Below are 19,401 nucleotides of genomic sequence, written 5' to 3' on the forward strand. Positions count from 1 at the left end.
TTACTACAGACACTGTATAAAAAAGACTCACAGAACTATAAGTATGCTCGGAACGAGATCAGGGCAGGGTAGCAACGAGGCTCCCTGAGAAATTACAAAGTTAACTGAATTCTTGTTAGCTCGAAGTAATATCTCTGGTTGGATTTTCAGAGGTCAGATCTATTTGGTTGGAAAGGTAGGTCGAAAGCAGAGTGATCTGTAGAGTAGAAGTTGAGGCATACAATTTGATTTCGATGCATACCCTAGGTTATGTTTGACGATAAGCAAAGGTTTCCGAGTCAGGTCAAGACTAGCAGTCATGACTCATGAGTAGACCTCAAGATAGCCCACAAATAGGCCCAAACCCCTAGCCCACAGCCCATTTATGGGGGCCCATGAGGCCCCCATCAAAGCCCATTTCTGTGCATAAATACAGACTTGGCACGCATAAAGTAGCTGATTAATGGATGTATTTTACGTATGCTGACAGAAAGCTGGTGTACGAACAATGTATGGTATAGATGACCAATGTGGACAACTCTTAACTAAATTGACAAAATTCGCTTTTTCAACAATCTGTGCGGACATCGATGACTAACTGTAATATACACTTTTGTAAAGCCTATATTTTGGTAGCTTTAAGAGTTATGAATTTTTTTATTTCTACACTCTTTAAATAGCCTCTACTTTGTATATAAGATAGTTGATCCCTCTTATACTAATTAGCTCTCTGAAGAGATGCGGCCTCTACTTAGGAAGCGCTTTCGTAAGCATACCTACCGGTATAGCCGTAGTTAGAATCTAGTTTATATTGACTCGACCCTCGCTAACTTCTTACTTTATCTAGTATCGATTAATATTAATATACCGGAGCTTCGTATATATCGTTGCCCCTCCTTCGTTAGCAAATTGATAGTTTGCTAGTTATCATATATAATGGATAACAGGTAATCGGGCTAGAAGCCTAATATAGTAAAGACTCGGCGCTACTATTATATAGCTTTGCCTACTTCGGCTAGAGTAAGAAGCGCTACCTCGGTAGTCAACGTGGTCACCAGGCTTCCGCACAACCCAACCGGATGTAGATCTAACCCCGCGTAGGGGGGCCTCGGACTGCGGCGTGTGGAGATGATCACCTCGAAAGAAAACCAGCCGAGTATCAACGCGGCGTTGTGGCTTGGACTACGATTCGAAGAGGAACGACTATGGCATGGAGACTTCGTGGATGCCCCGCGAAGAGGCAAACGAAGTAACGGACGAGGTACGCCGCCGCATGGGAATCCATCTGATCATGGTCGAGATACAATGAACTACGCCATGTGCTGGGGTGATTGGCGAGACAGAGGTAGGGAGAAAGTGAGAGCCCGACTAATCGCGAAGAGGGGACTGTCTGCGAGTAAATTGTGACTGTCACTACTCTGTAGCGCTTTACTACAATACAAATGTCTTTCACAATGAAAATAGTCGAACGATACCTACTCCAAACCCGTGTATTACTTCGTCACAGCCGATGTTTATGGCCCAATGGAGGCTCCAGTGCAGCTAATGCTGTCCCCAGCCGACGTAACCCCTCCTGTAGCACCGGCTGGTCCCGGCTGTATGAGAAGCGGAAATGACCCTGCTGCTTCGTGACAAAGGCCTATACCGTTAGTGGCGGAAGACCGGCGGGAAATTATCACGGTCTCACCTTTGTCGGCTGAAGGAACACGCGGTGCTGGATCAGATGGTGCGCCAGTTGAATCTCAGGAGTTTCCTGATCATCCGTCGCGGGAAAATGACAAATCCAACGGCGGAGATCGACCCAAAGAAAGAATCCAGCACAGGAGGGTGTGTATGGGATGTGTACATCAGACAAAAAGGACTCGGCCACGGACTTGGTCGCTCGAATGCGCCTACGAAGAGTAGGAAGATACACGTCGTCGATGAACGCCGTATCCGAGAGGTAGTCGATGTAAAACTGTTCCGATAATGAGGAGAATCGGGTGAAGCGCCTATGTTGATTAGTATCAGCTTGTCTCGGTAGGTGGCATGGGCGACAAAATGCAGTACCCAACAGCCTGTTTCATAGTGTCCAATACCAACTTATTCCGTGAGATCATGAAACCAAGGCGCAGCCCGTTAAATCCCCAGTCCTAATATTGATTAACGATGCTCAAGATTAAATTTACAGACAGTACCTTGCTTATTCCATAGAGAACATGGACATTATCCGTTGGCAGTGCCTCCAGGCTTAGTGCGCTACAGAACGATCCGTCCAGCGCAGAAAGTGCATATATCTCGTCCACAATCAAGTGAAGCCGTCCCCGGTGGCAGAACTCTAGCACAGCTTTCAAAACCTTTCGTTCATAGCACCTGCCCAGCGGATTATGCGGATTGCACAACAGAATCGCCTTGACCGGATTCCCCCTGTCAGATGCTTGATCAATAGCAGCCGAGAACGCCGCAAGGTAGTCATCAATATCCGTGGAACAAAACTGGTCGATATCTTCCGTATCCGCAAATACACAGTGTATGTCATTTCGCTTTTCTGTAGCTGTGACCAATAGGTTATATGCCGGAGTCGGCATCAAGATGGACTCGTTGTCCTCCAGCAAGGTGTAGGCGAGCGAGTTAATCAAACCCGTGAGTCCATTGGCTGCAATGACATTCTGAGGTTGAACCTCCTTGGACGGAGTAAAGTGGCGATTGATGAGGTCTGCAACAGTAGCTCGAAGGGCGGGCGACCCGCTAGTGTGGTTATACATGATGGCTTGCAATAGTTATTAGCAGTATGGTGGATGAAGGCGAGTTGTCATACCTAGTTCGGAATGAACCTTGTATCTAGTCCTGAGGAACTCATCCACAATGTCTGACATGAGAGGATTTATTGTGGTGCCCAAGTTGATAATCCCATCGGGGTTTGATACCGGATGATAGATGTCGTCGTCCACGATAATGTTAACGTCGGCGAGTGAGTCAGGCCCGCTATATCGTAGCGAGCGACGCGATGGCGCGAATATGGATGACATAGTTGCGAATAGAAGCCCGATTCCATAACCGGGCAGGAACAGTGTCCCTGATCGAGGATGCTGCAGCCTTTTATTCCAAAATAGAGCAGTGGGACCCGCATGCCCGGTCATCAGGCTCAAATAGCGGTCAATCCATTGGGAGTACGGTGTAAATATTTCAACATTCCCACCAAGAGCTGGAATTTCGCTGGCCAGCCACCTGACCATCATGAATGCTCCCGAGTCTGTTGTCTTGGACTACACCCTTCACGATCTATACAGTACAGACAACCAGGACCACGACATCTGGTTGCTCTACGCCTACGCACCACCTCCTCATATTCAACTTGCACCAGATACACCTGCACTCACGCGGTTTCCCGTGCAATCACCATTATGCCCAGCTGTCGAAAAAGATGAACTGGCACAGACGCTGTTTCATGTTACAGCGCAACGGTTTGGATTCTGCTCTGGTCCGATGCCCCTTCTCATCCTTGAGCCCGGCGCCCACCAAGACCATGCATCACCTATTTCACGTGGCCATGAGGCCATTTCCCGAGTCTTCGGTCAATTGCAGGCAAATCAGCGGCCACTGCCAACGTACACGCATGACCTGGCGAATCTCGCACTCGATAGGACGGCGCAGCTGGCCGTCATGGTCCCGCTAGACTGGGTGGCTCATCTGCCACACTTGATCGATCCCAGCACACACTACAACTTGCTCTCCAAGCGTGGGCTTGCCGAATCAGGCCTCCCTACTCCTAGAACTGCCGTCATCGACACTCTTCACTCTCCCCGCCGGCCATGGACCGCTATGGAGATCCGACAGGAGGCTACGCGGATGACACGGTCAATCCGCGAGCATCCCCTGCCCTACGTGCTAAAAGTCCCTCGGGTGACGAGTACCGGTCAAGGAACCTTCGTTGTACGAACCGAGGCCGATCGTACAGCAGTGAATACTATCTTCGTTGACGAAGTGAAATCGATGCTCCTGGCATTGAACCCTACCAATGAATCCCTTCGACCATGCAACCTCATCCTGCAAGAGATGGTTTCCGGAGAGACCGTCGGACTCACGTTTTTTGTTACGAAATCAGGGCAAGTGATCTTCAATTCTTGTACCCAGCAGGAGGTTGATGAGACATTCTGCTGGTCCGGTGGGTTGATCTCCTACCATGATCAACCGAGGCTGGAGCGCCAATACCGCAACACGATGGACGCTGTGGGTCATTTTCTTCATCGGAGCGGATATTTTGGTCCTGCCGGAGTCGATGTCATGACTGACGAATCTGGGACTCAGCTCGTGGTGGACCTGAATGTACGTATCACCGGGACCTATCATTTAGGCCCGCTGCGTGGCCATTTCACTCGTCGGGGTTTCTTTGAGGCGGCAGCCCTGGCGACTCATAGACTGAAATGTACACGACCCGCGTTTGAGCGACACTTTGCCACCGACTTACGTCGGGGATGTGTCTTAGTAACTGCATGGGTGCATGCAAGGGAGGCGAGCTTGGCGACAATTACAGTGGCCGCAAAGGATCTCACCGGTCTTCGGGAGTTGACACAGAAGCTCTCTGACTTTGCTAAACGGGGACCTACCGTCGATGATCTGGGAGCATGTCTAAAGGACCAGTTTAAGTTATAGTCGTGTGATGGGCATGGATTGCAATGATTACTGGTAGAAAAGAAGAGCTCGGATTGACAATGGCGTTTGACTATTGAACATTCAGAGCCTATTGCGGCCATGGGTGCCTCCCCATTTGCCGGGGCGGGTATACATGATGATGCGTATAATACGCTTAGTTTTAAATTGATAGTCCCATGCAGGAGAAGCAATAAATCTGCCACGTCATCACACCTGGAGAACTCGGTGAAGAACTGACAGGTAGCCTAATGAATGGCAAAGCCGACGATGGGACCGATTTATGCATGCACGCACTTCAAGTCTGCAGGTCTGCATTTATGTGTCCAATAGATCTACTTCATGCACCCTAGCCTTGGGATCACGGAAGAGGAGAGCTGAAGGGCTTGACTTGCGCGTGATATCCCTGTTTTCACCATAACTCACACTAACCGAGCGGTCAGAATGACCAACTCCTTGACCGCTTCGAGGGTTGGTGCGTTTATACTCATACTCGATCATGGCATCCGGGGTTCAGGTCACAAAATTCGAGGAGCTGAATTCCGATCATGAAAGTGTCTCAACGGCCATCTCTGGGCGAACCCGTCCCCAGTAGACCCCATGCAGTATCAGTGCAACTGGAGACATGGAAGGACATTGTTGGCCTCGGGCTAGGTGACACCCAAATGCTTGCGGCCCTCCAATATGGATATCCTCGATCAATTGTGCACAAGAGCGTCAAGGTTGTAAGTAAGCTAAAAACCAGAGGGGTCAACGAAACAGCGGACAACGGGCGCTGATTGAGTTCGCTTGTGGCGCCAGCAGCTGTCCATTCGCTGTAGGGATATACTACACCAGAAACACGCTCACGACTCGGTCATGTTGTTCGGCAGTGTTACAGCAGCCAGTCGTTGCAGGGACTACATTCTAACAGCCAAGGGGGATAAGCAGGCTGATGTTCGTCCTTCATCTATCCTTTTATATCTCATTGAGGCCCTCCCGCATCCAGGACCCAACTGTCACGACCAAGCGACTGACGTCCTTTATGCCGTTGTTTATCCCCAAAATGCCGCTGTATTGGCGGCGGCATTCTGGAGACTGTCCGGAACCGGCCTCTCATCTCGACAGGCGGAGGACTGTTTACGAAAACAAGTTGACCTTCGGCCCATGCCGTTCGATCTATTTCGAACCAGACCCTCGCCGATAGCACTCCATCCCGTTTATGATGCTCTGCGCTCGAGAATCGCTGGCCTAGTCGAGCGCACAGTACCGACGCTCCCGAGGCCGAACAACGTGACCAACTCCGACGTTTTCCTCTATCCATCGGGTATGTCAAGCATCTACCACGTTCACCAGCTCCTCCTCAAGTGGCGAGCGGGAGAGACTGCAATCCTAGGTTTCTCATACGAACTCACAATCAAAATGATGGAGACCTATGGACCGGGATTGCATTTCTACTCGCTTGGGACTGATGCAGATCTCGACCAGCTGGCATCGCACTTGGAACAGATACCGCCGGAGGGTCGCAAAGTGCAGGCCATTTGGTGTGAATGCCCATCAAATCCGTTGCTGCGGACCGTCAACTTCCGCCGGGTGAGACAGCTGGCCAACAAACATAACCTGGTTGTGGTCGTTGATGAGACAATCGGGAGTTTTGCCAATGTCGATGTTCTTGATGTCGCAGATATCGTTATTTCATCGCTCACGAAATCATTCAATGGCTATGGCGACGTTCTCGCTGGGAGGTAAATCCTGTATAATTTTATTTATTTCTGCGGATGGAACTAATACGGTTTATAGCGTAATCCTCAACCCCAACTCGGTTTACTACACGGAGCTACACGGCCGACTATCTGCATCTTATGTCAACACACTTTACGTGAAAGATGCCATTCAACTAGAGATAAACAGTCGAAACTTTCTTTCTCGCACCGCCAGAACGAACGAGACTGCTTTCTACCTGGTCAACCGTCTCATTTCCTTGGTCGACGATCCGGCTAGTCCAGTTGCTGCCGTCTATTATCCATCCGTGTGTTGGTCGGTGGAGAACTATCGTGAGAAAATGCGACCAGCCACCGCAGACTTCATCCCTGGATATGGCTGTTTATTTACCATTCGCTTTGAAGATGTGCCTTCGGCCACCCTATTCTTCAATAACTTTCATGTTTGCAAAGGTCCGTCATTCGGGGTAGATGTAACCATTGCCCTACCCTATGTACAAATGGTTTTGCAGAAGCAAAAGGACTGGGCGAGACGAAATGGGCTGGAGGAAACCATTGTACGAGTTGCCATTGGGCTGGAAGAGAGGGCCGAGATATGGAACCATATGGAGACTGCATTGGCCGCAACGAGTATGGGATGGAAACAAACATAGTGCGGCGTCGTTAAAAGTGTCCGTGAGTAAAGAAAGGGGGGACAAAATGGACTTCTAGTGACATTTATATACTATTCTGGCAAAGATGGCAGTATATTGGTAATTCTGTGATATACGAGGAAACGTGCCAATTAATAGAGCACTGTATATTTGCTAACATAAGATGCCCTTGCTCTATTACATGATGTACGAGGAAAATCCTTCGGGACCCAGGTATCACCCTTACACCGCATTCCCCAATATCTCTCGCATCGCACATGCTAGCCGACAAACTCCCTCCGTCAGTCGACCCTCGTCCTCCCAGGCGAAACAGAGTCGAATGTAGCGGTCTAGGTCCGCTTGGTCAGCCGAAGGATCCCCCTCAACCTGAAAAATGCCCCCCGTGGCCACTTTCACTCCATGTCCCTGTAGGGAAATGGGTGCCAGCGCATTGGCTGATAATGGAGATGGCAGCTGAGCCCAGATGAAATAGCCACCCGCCACCTTGGGCTGGGGGGGAAGGGTAACCCCGAGGGGAAGTAGGTGTTCTCGGATGGCGCCCATCAGACGGTGATATCTTCTCGCATACATCGGCTGCAAGCTCTTTTCCAAGTACTGTTGGAACACCCCAGTTCGAAAGAGCTGGTCAATGATCGCGGCGGCGAGGTGCGATGGGGCCCCTCCAGACCGACTCGAGCCGCTAGTAATAACAAAGTTAGTCTTTCAGCGATCGTGATGGTCTAGCCATACCCTCAGCAAGACAGGGGAGACCTACGCCTGTGATATACCCCAGGCCATCTTTTCCGTCCCTTCGGCCCACCCTGTGCGTGTTCCCGGCCCGATCAACTTGCTAAAACTGCCGTTGCTGACGGTGTGACCCCATTCGTCCTGGGGGCCCCCGTCGAGGTATCGATCCACGTCGACCAGACGCGGGTGGCACGCGCGACCGGGCGCTGGGAGCTGTTGTGTAAGATCCGGCGACCATTGGAGGAAGTCGTATACGTCGTCCGTGATGATCAGCGCGTCAAACTCCCGCGCCAGCCGAACTAGCTGCTCTCGCTCCGACAATGGCATCGTCCGGGTGGCTGGGTTTGAGAAGGTTGGGATTGCATAGATCAGATGCTTGTATACCTTACCCCATGGTCGAGCAGGTTTATGGGTCTATGAACCGTCAGCTCAATGATTCCCAATGACATCCCGTTTCACTTCTTGGATCGACAGTACCGGCTTCAGGTTGCCTTCTTCAATCGCCTTTGCTTCTGATGCGATCAATTCTCGACGCAAATACGCCAAATCAATTCCGGACTCGTCCTCGGGGATTGCGCGCATTCGACCAGTAAACCCGGCATCGTCCATCATCCGGCACGCCAGGAAATACGTGGGGTTCACCATCCACACATTGCGGGTGTAGACCGGATCCGTGTATACTTGCAAAATGCACGCCAGATTTTGGCTGGCACCGCCCGTGATACAGATCCGCTCAGCCGGGATAGGCCCAGGCGGCTGGTAGAAAGACGTCAACCACTGGGCCACATGTTGTCGCAGTGGCGTATAACCCTCATCGGGGCCATACATTAACGCGTCCGCTTGGATCTTGGGGTCGGCCATGACCGCCGCCGAGGCCGCCGTCAGGGCGTCCATCGGCAACAAGCCTGGGTTTGGGTGACCCCGAAAGAGGTCAATTACATCGTTCCCAGGAGATTCCATGGTCAGTGCGCCGAGGTATTCTTTGGTAATAATCAATCGTGGTGTCCGCTAGGATATATGTGAACCTTTACTAGACCGCTAGTCGGACGTGGAACAAGCTTAGTGCCGGGGTTGCAGTTTTATTGCATTACGGCGTACCACCCCCGGTAAGAGGTCTGTCAATGTAGATCTCGTTGACCTATCTAATGTAAGATATTCTTCTTGTTTTATACCAACCGGGTGCTGTATTTTATAGTAAGTCGTTATATTCTTTTCATATAACGCGAGAGGATAAAGCTACCGAGAGGTATTTAGTCGTATTGTTATATATTCGTTGTCCTTTATAGATAGAATTCCGATTCTTAATTTGGGGGGTTTAGAGGTTGTTTTAGGGGTTACTTCGGCACTAGGCAATTGAAGATGTAGTGTCAATATCCAGCCTTAGTTTCGGCGATAGCGAGGTTAATCTTATTCAAATAGAGCTTTTAATAGAACGTTTCCGTGCTTATAACTGACGGAAAGCTAGTGTAAGAACAATGTACGGTATGAATGATCGATGTTGAGAACTAAAATGACAAATGACAACCCCGCGTTTTTAAAAATCTATGGATCCGTGGATACGGACCTCGATGACTAACAGTAATAAACACTTTTGTATGGTATAGTTGGTACCAAGTGTCGTGATTTTTCGGGTATTTTGGTAAAATACCCTGTGAACTTGCCATTCTGGGCCACAACGCGAAAGGCTCATCCCACCGCCCGATATTGAGCTTTTTTCGGCTGCAAAGTTTATAATGCAGGGTAGGGCCTAACTTAAGGATTCCATTTTTTTCCTTCCGGTTTAAATGGATGGCTGTCAAACTCAGCGAGCGGATATTTCTCTCTTTATAACCGGAGCCCCTTTAGCGTGCTTATTTATCTGTAACCAGATGAGGAAATTCGGGGCGTCGGGAAGTTAAAGGTTATCCAAGCGCTTTGTCTGCCAAAGTCTGTGTCACAGGACATCCAAGTTACCCTGGCAGATAATTGCGCGAGAAGCGGGGCTTAATAACCTCATCAGGTGAGAAGATGAGGTGCTTCCGTGTGCGTTTCCAGCCAATCACCTGCTTGCCAGGGCATACACCATCCCTTGATACTTTGCACCGAGGATTGCCTGATCCAAGGCGGAGATCGAAGAGTAAACTTGGCTGTCAACAATGCAAAGCAAAGCGAGTGAAATGTGACGAGATCTTTCCGGTGTGCCTCCGTTGCTGGCGCCAGGGGCTGCTCTGCTCTTCGACCTCACATTTGACGACATGGCAATATAAGGTGCCCTGGATCTCGTCACCCATGGACGATATTGTCAACCGACGACTCCTCCAATATTGGTTGGAAAGAGTGAGCCAAATTATCGTCCTTGAGCCAAATAACAATCCTTATTCGTTTCCAATCTTGGAATATATTACAAAGTCATGCGCACTGGTACGTATAATCCAGTCAGTCAGCGCCCGCCATGAACAATATTCTTCTGCACAGGCTTCAGTCATTGCCCTGGAAGAGAGAGGCAAAGCCCTAGAATCCTTTCGAGGGGAGATGGACCGGTTGGAGACAACACCACAAGCATCTCTTCTTACTGCTATGCTACTGGGACTGTCGCACGGAGCCAACGATGACATGGCTGATTTTGGAAAACAACACCTATTTGCAGCACGCATTTTGATCGGCAAACTCCTCCAGCACACCTCTAACCTTCTGGAATATGACAGCCTGTCCCGTTTATGTTGCGGGATGTATATCTACTGGGATATGTGCACTTCTTTCCTTGTGGACCCAGATGAAGAACAGGAATTCAACTCACTAGACTTGTCTATCGCGGTCCGAAGAATGGGCCGCTGGCATCATCCAATGTACGGGTATTGCACAGAGCTTCTCTTCATATTGGCGGATGTGGGTCGTTACTCTCGGCAGGTCCTCCATTCACCGCCCAATCCCACTCGCGAGGCTTCATTAGAGCAGCAGCTCTTGAACTGTGACGCGTGCTCTGCTAACTCTTCCCTGGAGCGGTTATACGGGGCTTTTCGCAAGCATGGCCTCATCTTTCTTTACCGAACCAGTGGATCCAATGGGTTGTTTACTAATACGGATTTGGAGGAGTTTAGTTTGGAGGCTTTGATCCATCATTATGCAGTAGAAACAGTGCATCTTCTCCTCGAGATTCCCATGGCCTCAAATCATTTGAACTTCCAGTCCCTTCCGCTGCTCACTGCTGGATCGGAGCTGAAAAGTACAGACAGCGGTTTGCGAGGCCATGTTCTGCAGAGACTACGAGCCATGTACTCCCTTAACCGGCTACCTGCAAATCTCCACGTGGCCAGACTCCTCGAGAACTGTGGGGCTTACAGGACAACGGCAATCCGTCTTTCTGGCTACATCACATGCTGCAAAAAGGATGGCGACTGCTTCTAGGATGATGGTTTCAATGGCCTGGTTATCCTGTATACCGTAGTATCAGTCGGCACAAGCCGAGGGGTATATGCCGGCGACTCCATTGTCAATGACGTATCCCCAGCTTCCTGTTTCTGAAATTATTAATCAGGGCAAAAAAAAAAAAAAAAAAAAAATCGAAAAAAGACGGCGAGTGAGAGACGGTTAAATGTGTTTGAATTGCTGCCTGTAGAGTTGTGTATTTCTATTTTACCTTTGATCGTCTTTTCCAAACTTGAGCATTCCCATTTCTCAAACTCAGTCGGCAGTTCCATAGCCTTCTGATCTCCAGCGGTATAATCTGAGAGAGGTATATGCCAGCAACGCCATTGTTACAAAAAGGGACTTTGTAAATTTTGCACCTTCTTCGTGTAACCCGTGGGGGTTTCTTGTCTTCCTCGGACAGGCGAAGGAGAGAATTGACGGTCCCATCGAAAGAGGCCTTGCTAGCGTATATTTCCAAGATGCAAGAGAAAATAAAGCTGACTTTATCATTTAATCTCGGTCAGTTCTCGGGGTATTGTCCCTTATGCTGCAAAAGTTCTTCGTTACCCTGTGGTCGAAGATGGTGGGTCAGATGGGTCTTCTCGACCTCCGAAGGCTAGCAGGTTCGCGATCTGGCCAAACTAGGAAACAGGGGTTTTCCCTAGGAGGGATGGTAAACGCCATTAAAGGCTAGGAAAAGCACGTACTATTAAACTTAATTATTTTAACTTTCTACGTGGGACTGGACCACACGCATCTCGATTTTCTGTCAACGGTTGCCCAGAAACGTCACGCGCTGTCGTGTTACCTTTGTATAAATTAGCTGCCCATTAGGCCCACATCTGGAACTTTCCCTTTAAAGCCAGTTCGCGAAGATACCAAGCTCAATACAGTATTGTGGATTCACCGGTCGAGATTGAATTCAACCTGAGTCGGGTCAACATCTAGACAGGGCCCTCACAATTCGGCCTTCTGCTCTTTGGTCTTCTATTGAGCGCTCTATGTGGACCAGCCTTTCGATACTAGAACCCTCCTGATGTAGGATGCTGTTACTATATCTGTAATCAATCTATAAAAGAAAGCCACCGGATCGTGTTGTTCGACCAAATGATCGCAGAGCGTTCCCCTGTGTCACCTCCAATTCCATGCTTGCGGCCTTGCCGAATGGAGTCTGAACGCTGAAAACACCCCACACTGGAGAGTCAATCGACTTAAATATGTCATCAGGTGTATTGAGGTCTCCGGTAACCAATTTAACCGAGGGGTACTTCTTGACCAGATTCTTTGAGCTTTGGGAATTAATGTCTCGGGTCAAAGCGAGTATGGTGAATTGGGGTCTAGGAAGCGCAGCAATCGCCCTGATTACTGCGCCTCCCTGCGTCCCAGTCGCACCAGTGACAAGTATCGTTTTGAACATATCAAATGCAGGATAAAAGAACAGGACAGTGGATGGAAGGAATGAATGAGAGAGGGTGCGTAGGGTATTGGCTTTATAGCTCAGACATGACCATAGTGCCTTAGAAATCAAATCTGCGAAGCATCTCCGCAATAAGAAATGGTCATCGCTATCTGGTATCCGGAGCTCGCTATTCTGAATTCCGATGCCACTTATTAAGCGGAATTTACCTTGGTTAACCAACTAACCTGTTCAGTAGTTAAGTGAGTGTCGCAAATAAGAGAGCAAACCCTAAGCACTATATTGAATGCAATATATTATACAACTTCTTGTGGGGCCTTTTCACAACTTTATATTCTTTTTAATATGTCTAGCTTATTTTTAAGATCTCAGAAAGTTGAAGGGGGCAGTTATTTAAAGTTATATATTCTGACCTTGAACGGCTGTACTCTCTGAAAAGTTATAGAATAATTAAATAATTACCTCCACCTGTCGAATGAGACTAATTCCGCTCTGAGTACGTGAGGTCGTGACGACAATAAACTTTCTGCTCAGATATTTCCTCCCAAAATGCCACATTTCGTACTGTGTTCTGGGATACGTCACGCATGCTCACTTGTCGAAAAGGTTCAGTCATGGATTGATAATTATTGGTCAGGGTAGACGTTTCACTAAGCTGAATCAACAACCGAGCCACAGATGGGGTTCGACTCCAAACAAACTTTTGCACTAATGTTACTATGCTGCGATCAGTCCAATTAGTCGCGCCTTACAAAGCTAAATGCAAAGACGGATGGGCTTAGCCGCCTACACTCTAATTGTCTCTTGGCCCCCGAGACCAAGATTGACTAGACTGTATCAGGGAAAGTTCTGTAATATAGAAACTCCTATATCATCATTTATACAGCTGTTACTGTACACAGCTCGTGTTTGGAATTTGTGCAGGCAATCCATAATAGCTGGTATTTTCCATAAAGATCAACCAGGTTAAACACCAAGAGCGGTATCTAATGACAGCAAGACGTTTTTCTCTGCCTTCTCGGTTTACTTAACTATAGACTGAGTCTGAGAGTATACAAGACAATGAACCTTAGTTATGACTTATTACCTTCTGGATACTATAGCCGCCGAAGATATACTAGGACCTATTTCCCTAAAAAAGCAATGGATACTAGATACATCCTTATTCCTCACTCATAGTATAGACTAACTTCCTAGCTATAGAGAAATAGAAACCTCGTAGTTGTACCATACATCTCATATCTCTATTCCCAAGGGTCCACAATCAATTTCTCGCTGCTGACTCCCTTGATCAGCACGTTCAATGCGTGGTCCAATCCGGCAAGTCCGCCAGGGATCTTTCTCGCGGAGACAGGGATCAGACTCTCATGGGCAAGAGCCTGCGGAAAGTATGTGCCGAAGGTCCACTCGAGTAACTCTGCGTGCTCTTCTTTGCCCAGCAGCAGCGGCCAACTCTCAAATTTACGGGTCACACCAGCAGGCAGGGCCTCAGGGGCAAACGCGGGCTGCAGTGCATAAATCTTTCCTCCTCCTTGCGCTGCAAGAACTTCTCCCGTGATCTTGATGGTCTCCGAATTCGAGATGGAATCGACAACAATATCGTAAGGGCCTGCCTCAACGAGCTCGTTGATAGTCGTCTCGAAGGGCTGGGTGTGGTCGACGACTTGAGAGGCGCCGAGACGGGATACAAAAGCCTCATGTCGGGGGGAGGTAGTTGTGACGACGTCATACCCAGCTTGCGTGAGGTACTGGACCGACAGACTACCTACGCTGGAAGTCCCTCCGTATATCAAGATTTTCTTGCCTTGGAGTTGTGCTGAAATGCCGGAACTGGGTCTTACCAGCTCCAAACTCGCATTGAGCAGAGCAACAACGGTGGCCAAGTTACCCACCAGGCGGACTGCAGTGTCGAGGGCGGCATCGCTCGGTAGTTTGGTAGCCGTAAGCGCGCGACTGACCGCGTATCTCTGGAAGGCGCTGTATTTGTTCCCGGTAGTCCCGGCCGCCTTGACCGCGGCAACCTTGTCGCCAATTTCAAAGCCGGTAACATCGGCGCCAACTCCAATGACGGTGCCGGCAAATGAATTGCCGAGAACAGCTGGGTACTTGATAGGAAGCATTGCGAATCTCGCTATCTTCGCGTCAATTGGCAGGAGTGCAATGAGCTCGTTTTTGATAAGGAGCTCACCGGGCCCAGGTTGAGGTGTTTCGATCTCCTGGACCTCTAGGGGAGCCTTGGGTGCGGAAACGACGGCTGCTAAATGAGACATGATGTAGGACTTTGGAGACGCGATTTTGTGGCTTAGAGATATTATGTTACTGATGGTCAAGTGCAGGTGGTCTAAGATACATGTCGAGATGGGCGACGACTATGCGACTAATAAATACTCTGCTTTCTACCTGACGTGATACAGACAACGATTGTAGTAATGCGCTAGAAGGTAAGCTTTATAAGCAGAGTGGCACTTAATAGAGGTCATTTTCTCGGAAGTCTACTCACCGAGAATACTATGGCTGTAAGATGTGTGGTGATAATGAAGGACGAATATAGATGCTGTTAATCTAGATCCCTGACTGGTTGTTCGGAGTCTTGGCATTATCTAGCCAGGGTTCGCTGGCCATCTGCCAGAATCTGTAAGCCTTACGATACGAGATCAGTCGGCATGTCGGCCATGTTTCTTCCGTCATTCCGTCATCTGTACCTACCTTTTATGAATGTTTTAGACTTAGTCTTTGATAAGTACTCGGTCGCTTCTTGTCGGATGCCGAAAATTGGTAATCACCGTCCACGCTTCTCCACTGTGGCTCCAGTGCCATGCACGGCATGCAACAAGAAGCTCTTCAAATGTGACCCGCCCTTGCCCGAGTGCCATCTATAAATCTGGGCCATGGTTTACTACAGATATCAAATAGGATCTATCAATCAACAGTGACGATGTCTCAAGAATTTTTTTCAGCTGGGGGTCTAGCTAATTTGTATGTCCAGAATCTTCAAATGTTGGAAGTACTTCATTTATTTGAACCAGCCTCAGCTTGGGCCAAAAGTTCATCGACACTGATGGGGTACAACCCTTCAAGAACTCCAGTTCCCCAACGCAGCACCTTTTCATCAGGGTTATGGTTCGCATTTGTGAAGCCCAGGATCCTCATCTGATGGATTGCTACACTGGTATCGTTTGAATTGAGTCCTTCGTGAATTGAATCAAGAACTTCGGAAATAGAAACCGTGTACGATTTCCAGACCGGATGATGTCTACAAATCACTTCGAAGAGGGCCTTGTAGGTAAGTGTCTGCCCAGCAAGATGCGTAACCGGGGGCAGATCGGCACCAGTCTTAATGCTGTTTTTCAACAAAGCCAAAACCGCACGTGCTGCATCCCCCAGAGATGTCAAAGTGACCTTTTGTAGGCCGTCGCCGTAAATGTCGAAAACCTTGTTACCATGGTTCATCGCCCATGCTCAGCCGATCTCACGTAGAGGGTTCTTATCACCGGGCAAGACGTACTCCATAAACCAACCGTGGCAGATCATCGTCCACTTGACCTCTCGTTGCGATCGTAACTTGTTGCGAACTATCTGGTGCGTGGCAGCACTGAACATGGGTTGATCAGGGAAGTCCTCGATGTTGATATTCCATTCAGAAGGAATAAAGTGCTTGCATCGACGCGATTGGATACATGCTTCCAGAATATTGGAGTGCACAGAAACTTAGAACTCGTTTGGGCATTGATTGTAGACACAACAGCATCACAATCGTCCAGCGTTTTCTTCAGATCTTCGAGAGAGTAATCGGTGAACCGGATCTCTGCCCTGAGGGTTTCAAGGGCTACTTTCGGAGCTCGGGTGACAACAACTATTTCGTCTTCTGATTTGCAAAATTCCGTAGCCAGTTGAACTCCGACCTCGCCAGCTCCGAGTAGAGCAATTCTCATGATGGCAGGAACAAATTTTCGAAAGAAAAGTGCTGGAGGACGGGAGAGAGGTTTGAAATCCGTTCAATACCAATGGAGCGCTGACATACAGAAAGTCAACACACCTCATCTCACATTGTCCCCGTATATATAAGTAGATGTGGAGCCGAATTCAGTAAAATCCTGTGTAGTATATATTTTACCCTCCGTTACGTAGGAGAAAAAAGGGCCATTACCGGTACCTAAATTCGTAATAACTTTCAAGAGAGAAGCCCCAAAGTTTACTCGCAATAATTCGCTGGGAATTGACTAGAAAGGGAAGTAAAATTTCCCTTTGAGTCCGTCAACTGAACGTTAGTCACAGTCTCTCGCGTTATGGCCCAAAACGGCAAGTTCAGTGGATCACCGTGCCGCCGGACCCACACTTTATATAGCAAAGACTCTAACGGGGCTCTTGTATTGTTTTGGTTCAAGATCCCTACCTTCATACCCACTAGTCCCTGAAAGGTGGAGGATATATGCAGTCTGTTCCAGTATTCATGACCCCATCAATTCAATTTAGTCCGCAAGATAGTCCAGGCAAGCCATTGAACACGTTCTCTGGGTCGATCTTTTTCTTTAAGTGGCTGAGTGTTTCCGCCTCTGTTCTGAAGAATTGTACAACGGCGGACTTACAGGGTTGGATCGATGGATGGATGATTCATTTACCCCGATCTCTCGCCGAGGTTGGATTCTAAACTACCACCTATTAGGCTGAGTACAGATCCGTACTTCAGTCTAGTTGGGAAACCAACTAGTTATGAGCCCCAATTGCATTCATGTGACACATGGTACCAAGCATACCAGTGCATATTACAGTTAGTCATCGATGTCTGCACAGATTGTAGAAAAAGCGGAGTTTGTTATCCATCCTTATCATCACGTGTTGTCGTGTCAGGGACGCGTTAGACAACTTTCTTTTCGCCCAAAGATCAAAGCCACTAGCTCTGATAACCCTGGCAACCCAATCCCAATGAGTTTGGATCGTGTCATTCAGGATTCTGATGAGGATGAACCCTTCGAGGGGGATGGACTCCCCACCTCTATCAACCCTCCCCACTCCTCCGAGATCGCATTGCAGCAGGAATATCAACATCACCCCGCCGAACAGACAACCCACAATGCAGGGTGTGAACATGGCCCTGCTCCTGATGAAAGCATGTTTCCACAACTGAACGTCAATTTTGACGAGTTTCTCCAATCGCAAGAAAAGGGCCATTCAATGCTATCGTCGTCGCAGCAGCGGCGGGAGCACAGATGGATCCCCTCAACTAGTGAGGGCGGAAGTGGATCGGTTGGTACGATGTGATAGCATAATTTGAAGCACATAAAGACGTAATCTATATGCTGATACCGAATATGATATAGGCGCTATGATCACGGAGATCGGACTCGCGCAGAGAAGACTTCTGGACGACGATCCTTCAAGTGCAAGCCTGCCGCTCCCTTCTACGGCTGCGCTGTACTCGACAGAACCATTTCAGTCCGTGCCGTTTCCTACCATACCAAGCTACCACCCGTATCATATGGACCAACCGGAGAGTGACAGCTTCGCATATAATCCAGCACCCATTGGCACCCACGCCGATGCAAATCAGACTTCATTGCCCCCCAGACAGGGTATCTATGATTTGACTCCTCCCGACACCACTAACTCAATGGCCTTGCCTCCGAAAATTGTCCCTCACCAAACTACCGAGCCCTCCATGGAACAAAAAGATCAACACCCAAACCCACCTCAGGAAGCCTCACAGCCCAAATCTCAGCAGACGTGTCCCAATTCTCCCCATGACACTGAGCCTCTCTCCTCCATCACATCCATGCGATTTAGCGAAGCAAAGACTACTACCGCCGGAACCAGTCTCATTTCCCCGCAGCAATCCCAGTCAAGCACGCACGACGAGCTTTCTCTGCCAGCTGTCATACCAACTGTGCCAGACGTCGAAACGCTCAGTGTAAAGAAAAGGCGAGGAAGGCCCAAGAAACAACTTGTGCCAGATAACGACGAAGATGATGAGCTAGCCAACTCTCGGGACTACGAGTTCAAACACCCTGGCGCAAATGGTGCGATTGACCCCTCCGATAGCGAAGCGATCACGGAAGATAACACCACGGCCTTGAGTGGCATCTCCGAAGAGACTGACGAGAATAATCTAGAAGCAGCCCCCAAGCCTGCAAAATCAGGACCCAAGGAGCCGAAAAAGAAGAAAGCCAAAAAAGGCAAGACGACACCCGCCCCCGGGCCTGATGCCGATGACGACGTGATATGGGTGGATACGAAGCCTCTCAGCGTGGAGCCCTCAACCGGGAGCGCCACTCCACAGACAGAAATTCCCGAGCCCCCAAGACAGGATCTAGACTCCAATGTTCTGGACACAAACCCGACTGTCACCCCCCAGGCACCGATTCCCGCAGTTGAAGAGAAGACCCTGAACGCCGAAAAAGCAGCTCCCAAGAAACGTGGCCGCAAGCGAAAGCAGACAACCGAGCAAGCGGAAGCACCATCAGAGTCCGCAGATACACCCGAACCAAACAATACGGCCTCGGGAGCCCAGACTCCTGAGTCGAAGTTGGCCGTCGTTGTCGATAATAGTCCCAAATCCATACTGGAAGCTAACACCAGTAACAACGATACAGCTGCTATCCAAAGCAAGGACCAGAACCCCCATCCACTTCCTGCTCCTGATCCTCTCCCTGAGCCTACAATTGATAGCCCTCAACCTCAGACTCCTTCGAAGCCTGATGCTGCATCTGTTAATACACCACAGAATGCAGGCAAGGGCCCGGATAAGCATAGTCCCATCTCGGCGCGGAGTGGGGTGCCTTATCGCGTGGGGTTGAGCAAGAAGGCGAGGATTGCGCCGTTGCTTAAGATGGTACGGAAATAGGGAGAAGTTTCTGCTTTCTTCATTTTGATCGAGATCTTTATTTCGTGTTAATTGTTGTGTTTCTCTGCTGCT

General features: G+C 49.0%; 8 protein-coding genes across 8 annotated transcripts; 4 read left to right on the forward strand and 4 right to left on the reverse strand.

The window, feature by feature from the left end:
* Positions 1–1,480: 1,480 nt before the first annotated feature.
* Positions 1,481–2,987, reverse strand: N7537_007070 (pyridoxal phosphate-dependent aminotransferase; the record flags this gene model as incomplete). Its single annotated transcript, XM_056898127.1, has 5 exons — positions 1,481–1,618; positions 1,667–1,970; positions 2,029–2,111; positions 2,157–2,728; positions 2,777–2,987. The coding sequence occupies 5 exons, from the start codon at positions 2,985–2,987 to the stop codon at positions 1,481–1,483; spliced, it is 1,308 nt and encodes a 435-aa protein (XP_056753912.1).
* A 208-nt stretch (positions 2,988–3,195) lies between these two features.
* N7537_007071 (solid-state culture-specific protein-like protein) lies at positions 3,196–4,611 on the forward strand (the record flags this gene model as incomplete). The annotated part of the gene is made up of 1 exon (XM_056898128.1): positions 3,196–4,611. One exon carries the CDS (start codon positions 3,196–3,198, stop codon positions 4,609–4,611), a length of 1,416 nt encoding a protein of 471 aa, XP_056753913.1.
* Positions 4,612–5,156: 545 nt separating this feature from the next.
* Positions 5,157–6,961, forward strand: N7537_007072 (cystathionine gamma-synthase; the record flags this gene model as incomplete). The annotated part of the gene is made up of 3 exons (XM_056898129.1): positions 5,157–5,333; positions 5,410–6,332; positions 6,388–6,961. The coding sequence occupies 3 exons, from the start codon at positions 5,157–5,159 to the stop codon at positions 6,959–6,961; spliced, it is 1,674 nt and encodes a 557-aa protein (XP_056753914.1).
* A 222-nt stretch (positions 6,962–7,183) lies between these two features.
* Positions 7,184–8,647, reverse strand: N7537_007073 (aminotransferase-like domain-containing protein; the record flags this gene model as incomplete). Its single annotated transcript, XM_056898130.1, has 3 exons — positions 7,184–7,640; positions 7,716–8,101; positions 8,165–8,647. 3 exons carry the CDS (start codon positions 8,645–8,647, stop codon positions 7,184–7,186), a joined length of 1,326 nt encoding a protein of 441 aa, XP_056753915.1.
* Positions 8,648–9,955: 1,308 nt separating this feature from the next.
* Positions 9,956–11,071, forward strand: N7537_007074 (uncharacterized protein; the record flags this gene model as incomplete). The annotated part of the gene is made up of 1 exon (XM_056898131.1): positions 9,956–11,071. One exon carries the CDS (start codon positions 9,956–9,958, stop codon positions 11,069–11,071), a length of 1,116 nt encoding a protein of 371 aa, XP_056753916.1.
* Positions 11,072–13,735: 2,664 nt separating this feature from the next.
* N7537_007075 (zinc-binding alcohol dehydrogenase family protein) lies at positions 13,736–14,761 on the reverse strand (the record flags this gene model as incomplete). The annotated part of the gene is made up of 1 exon (XM_056898132.1): positions 13,736–14,761. The coding sequence occupies one exon, from the start codon at positions 14,759–14,761 to the stop codon at positions 13,736–13,738; it is 1,026 nt and encodes a 341-aa protein (XP_056753917.1).
* A 739-nt stretch (positions 14,762–15,500) lies between these two features.
* On the reverse strand, positions 15,501–15,941 carry N7537_007076 (uncharacterized protein; the record flags this gene model as incomplete). The annotated part of the gene is made up of 1 exon (XM_056898133.1): positions 15,501–15,941. The coding sequence occupies one exon, from the start codon at positions 15,939–15,941 to the stop codon at positions 15,501–15,503; it is 441 nt and encodes a 146-aa protein (XP_056753918.1).
* A 1,473-nt stretch (positions 15,942–17,414) lies between these two features.
* Positions 17,415–19,329, forward strand: N7537_007077 (uncharacterized protein; the record flags this gene model as incomplete). The annotated part of the gene is made up of 2 exons (XM_056898134.1): positions 17,415–17,739; positions 17,810–19,329. 2 exons carry the CDS (start codon positions 17,415–17,417, stop codon positions 19,327–19,329), a joined length of 1,845 nt encoding a protein of 614 aa, XP_056753919.1.
* Positions 19,330–19,401: the final 72 nt, after the last annotated feature.

Source organism: Penicillium hordei (assembly GCF_028827395.1).
Source record: "Penicillium hordei strain IBT 12815 chromosome Unknown utg000003l_segment0_segment0, whole genome shotgun sequence".
Lineage (NCBI taxonomy): Eukaryota > Fungi > Ascomycota > Eurotiomycetes > Eurotiales > Aspergillaceae > Penicillium > Penicillium hordei.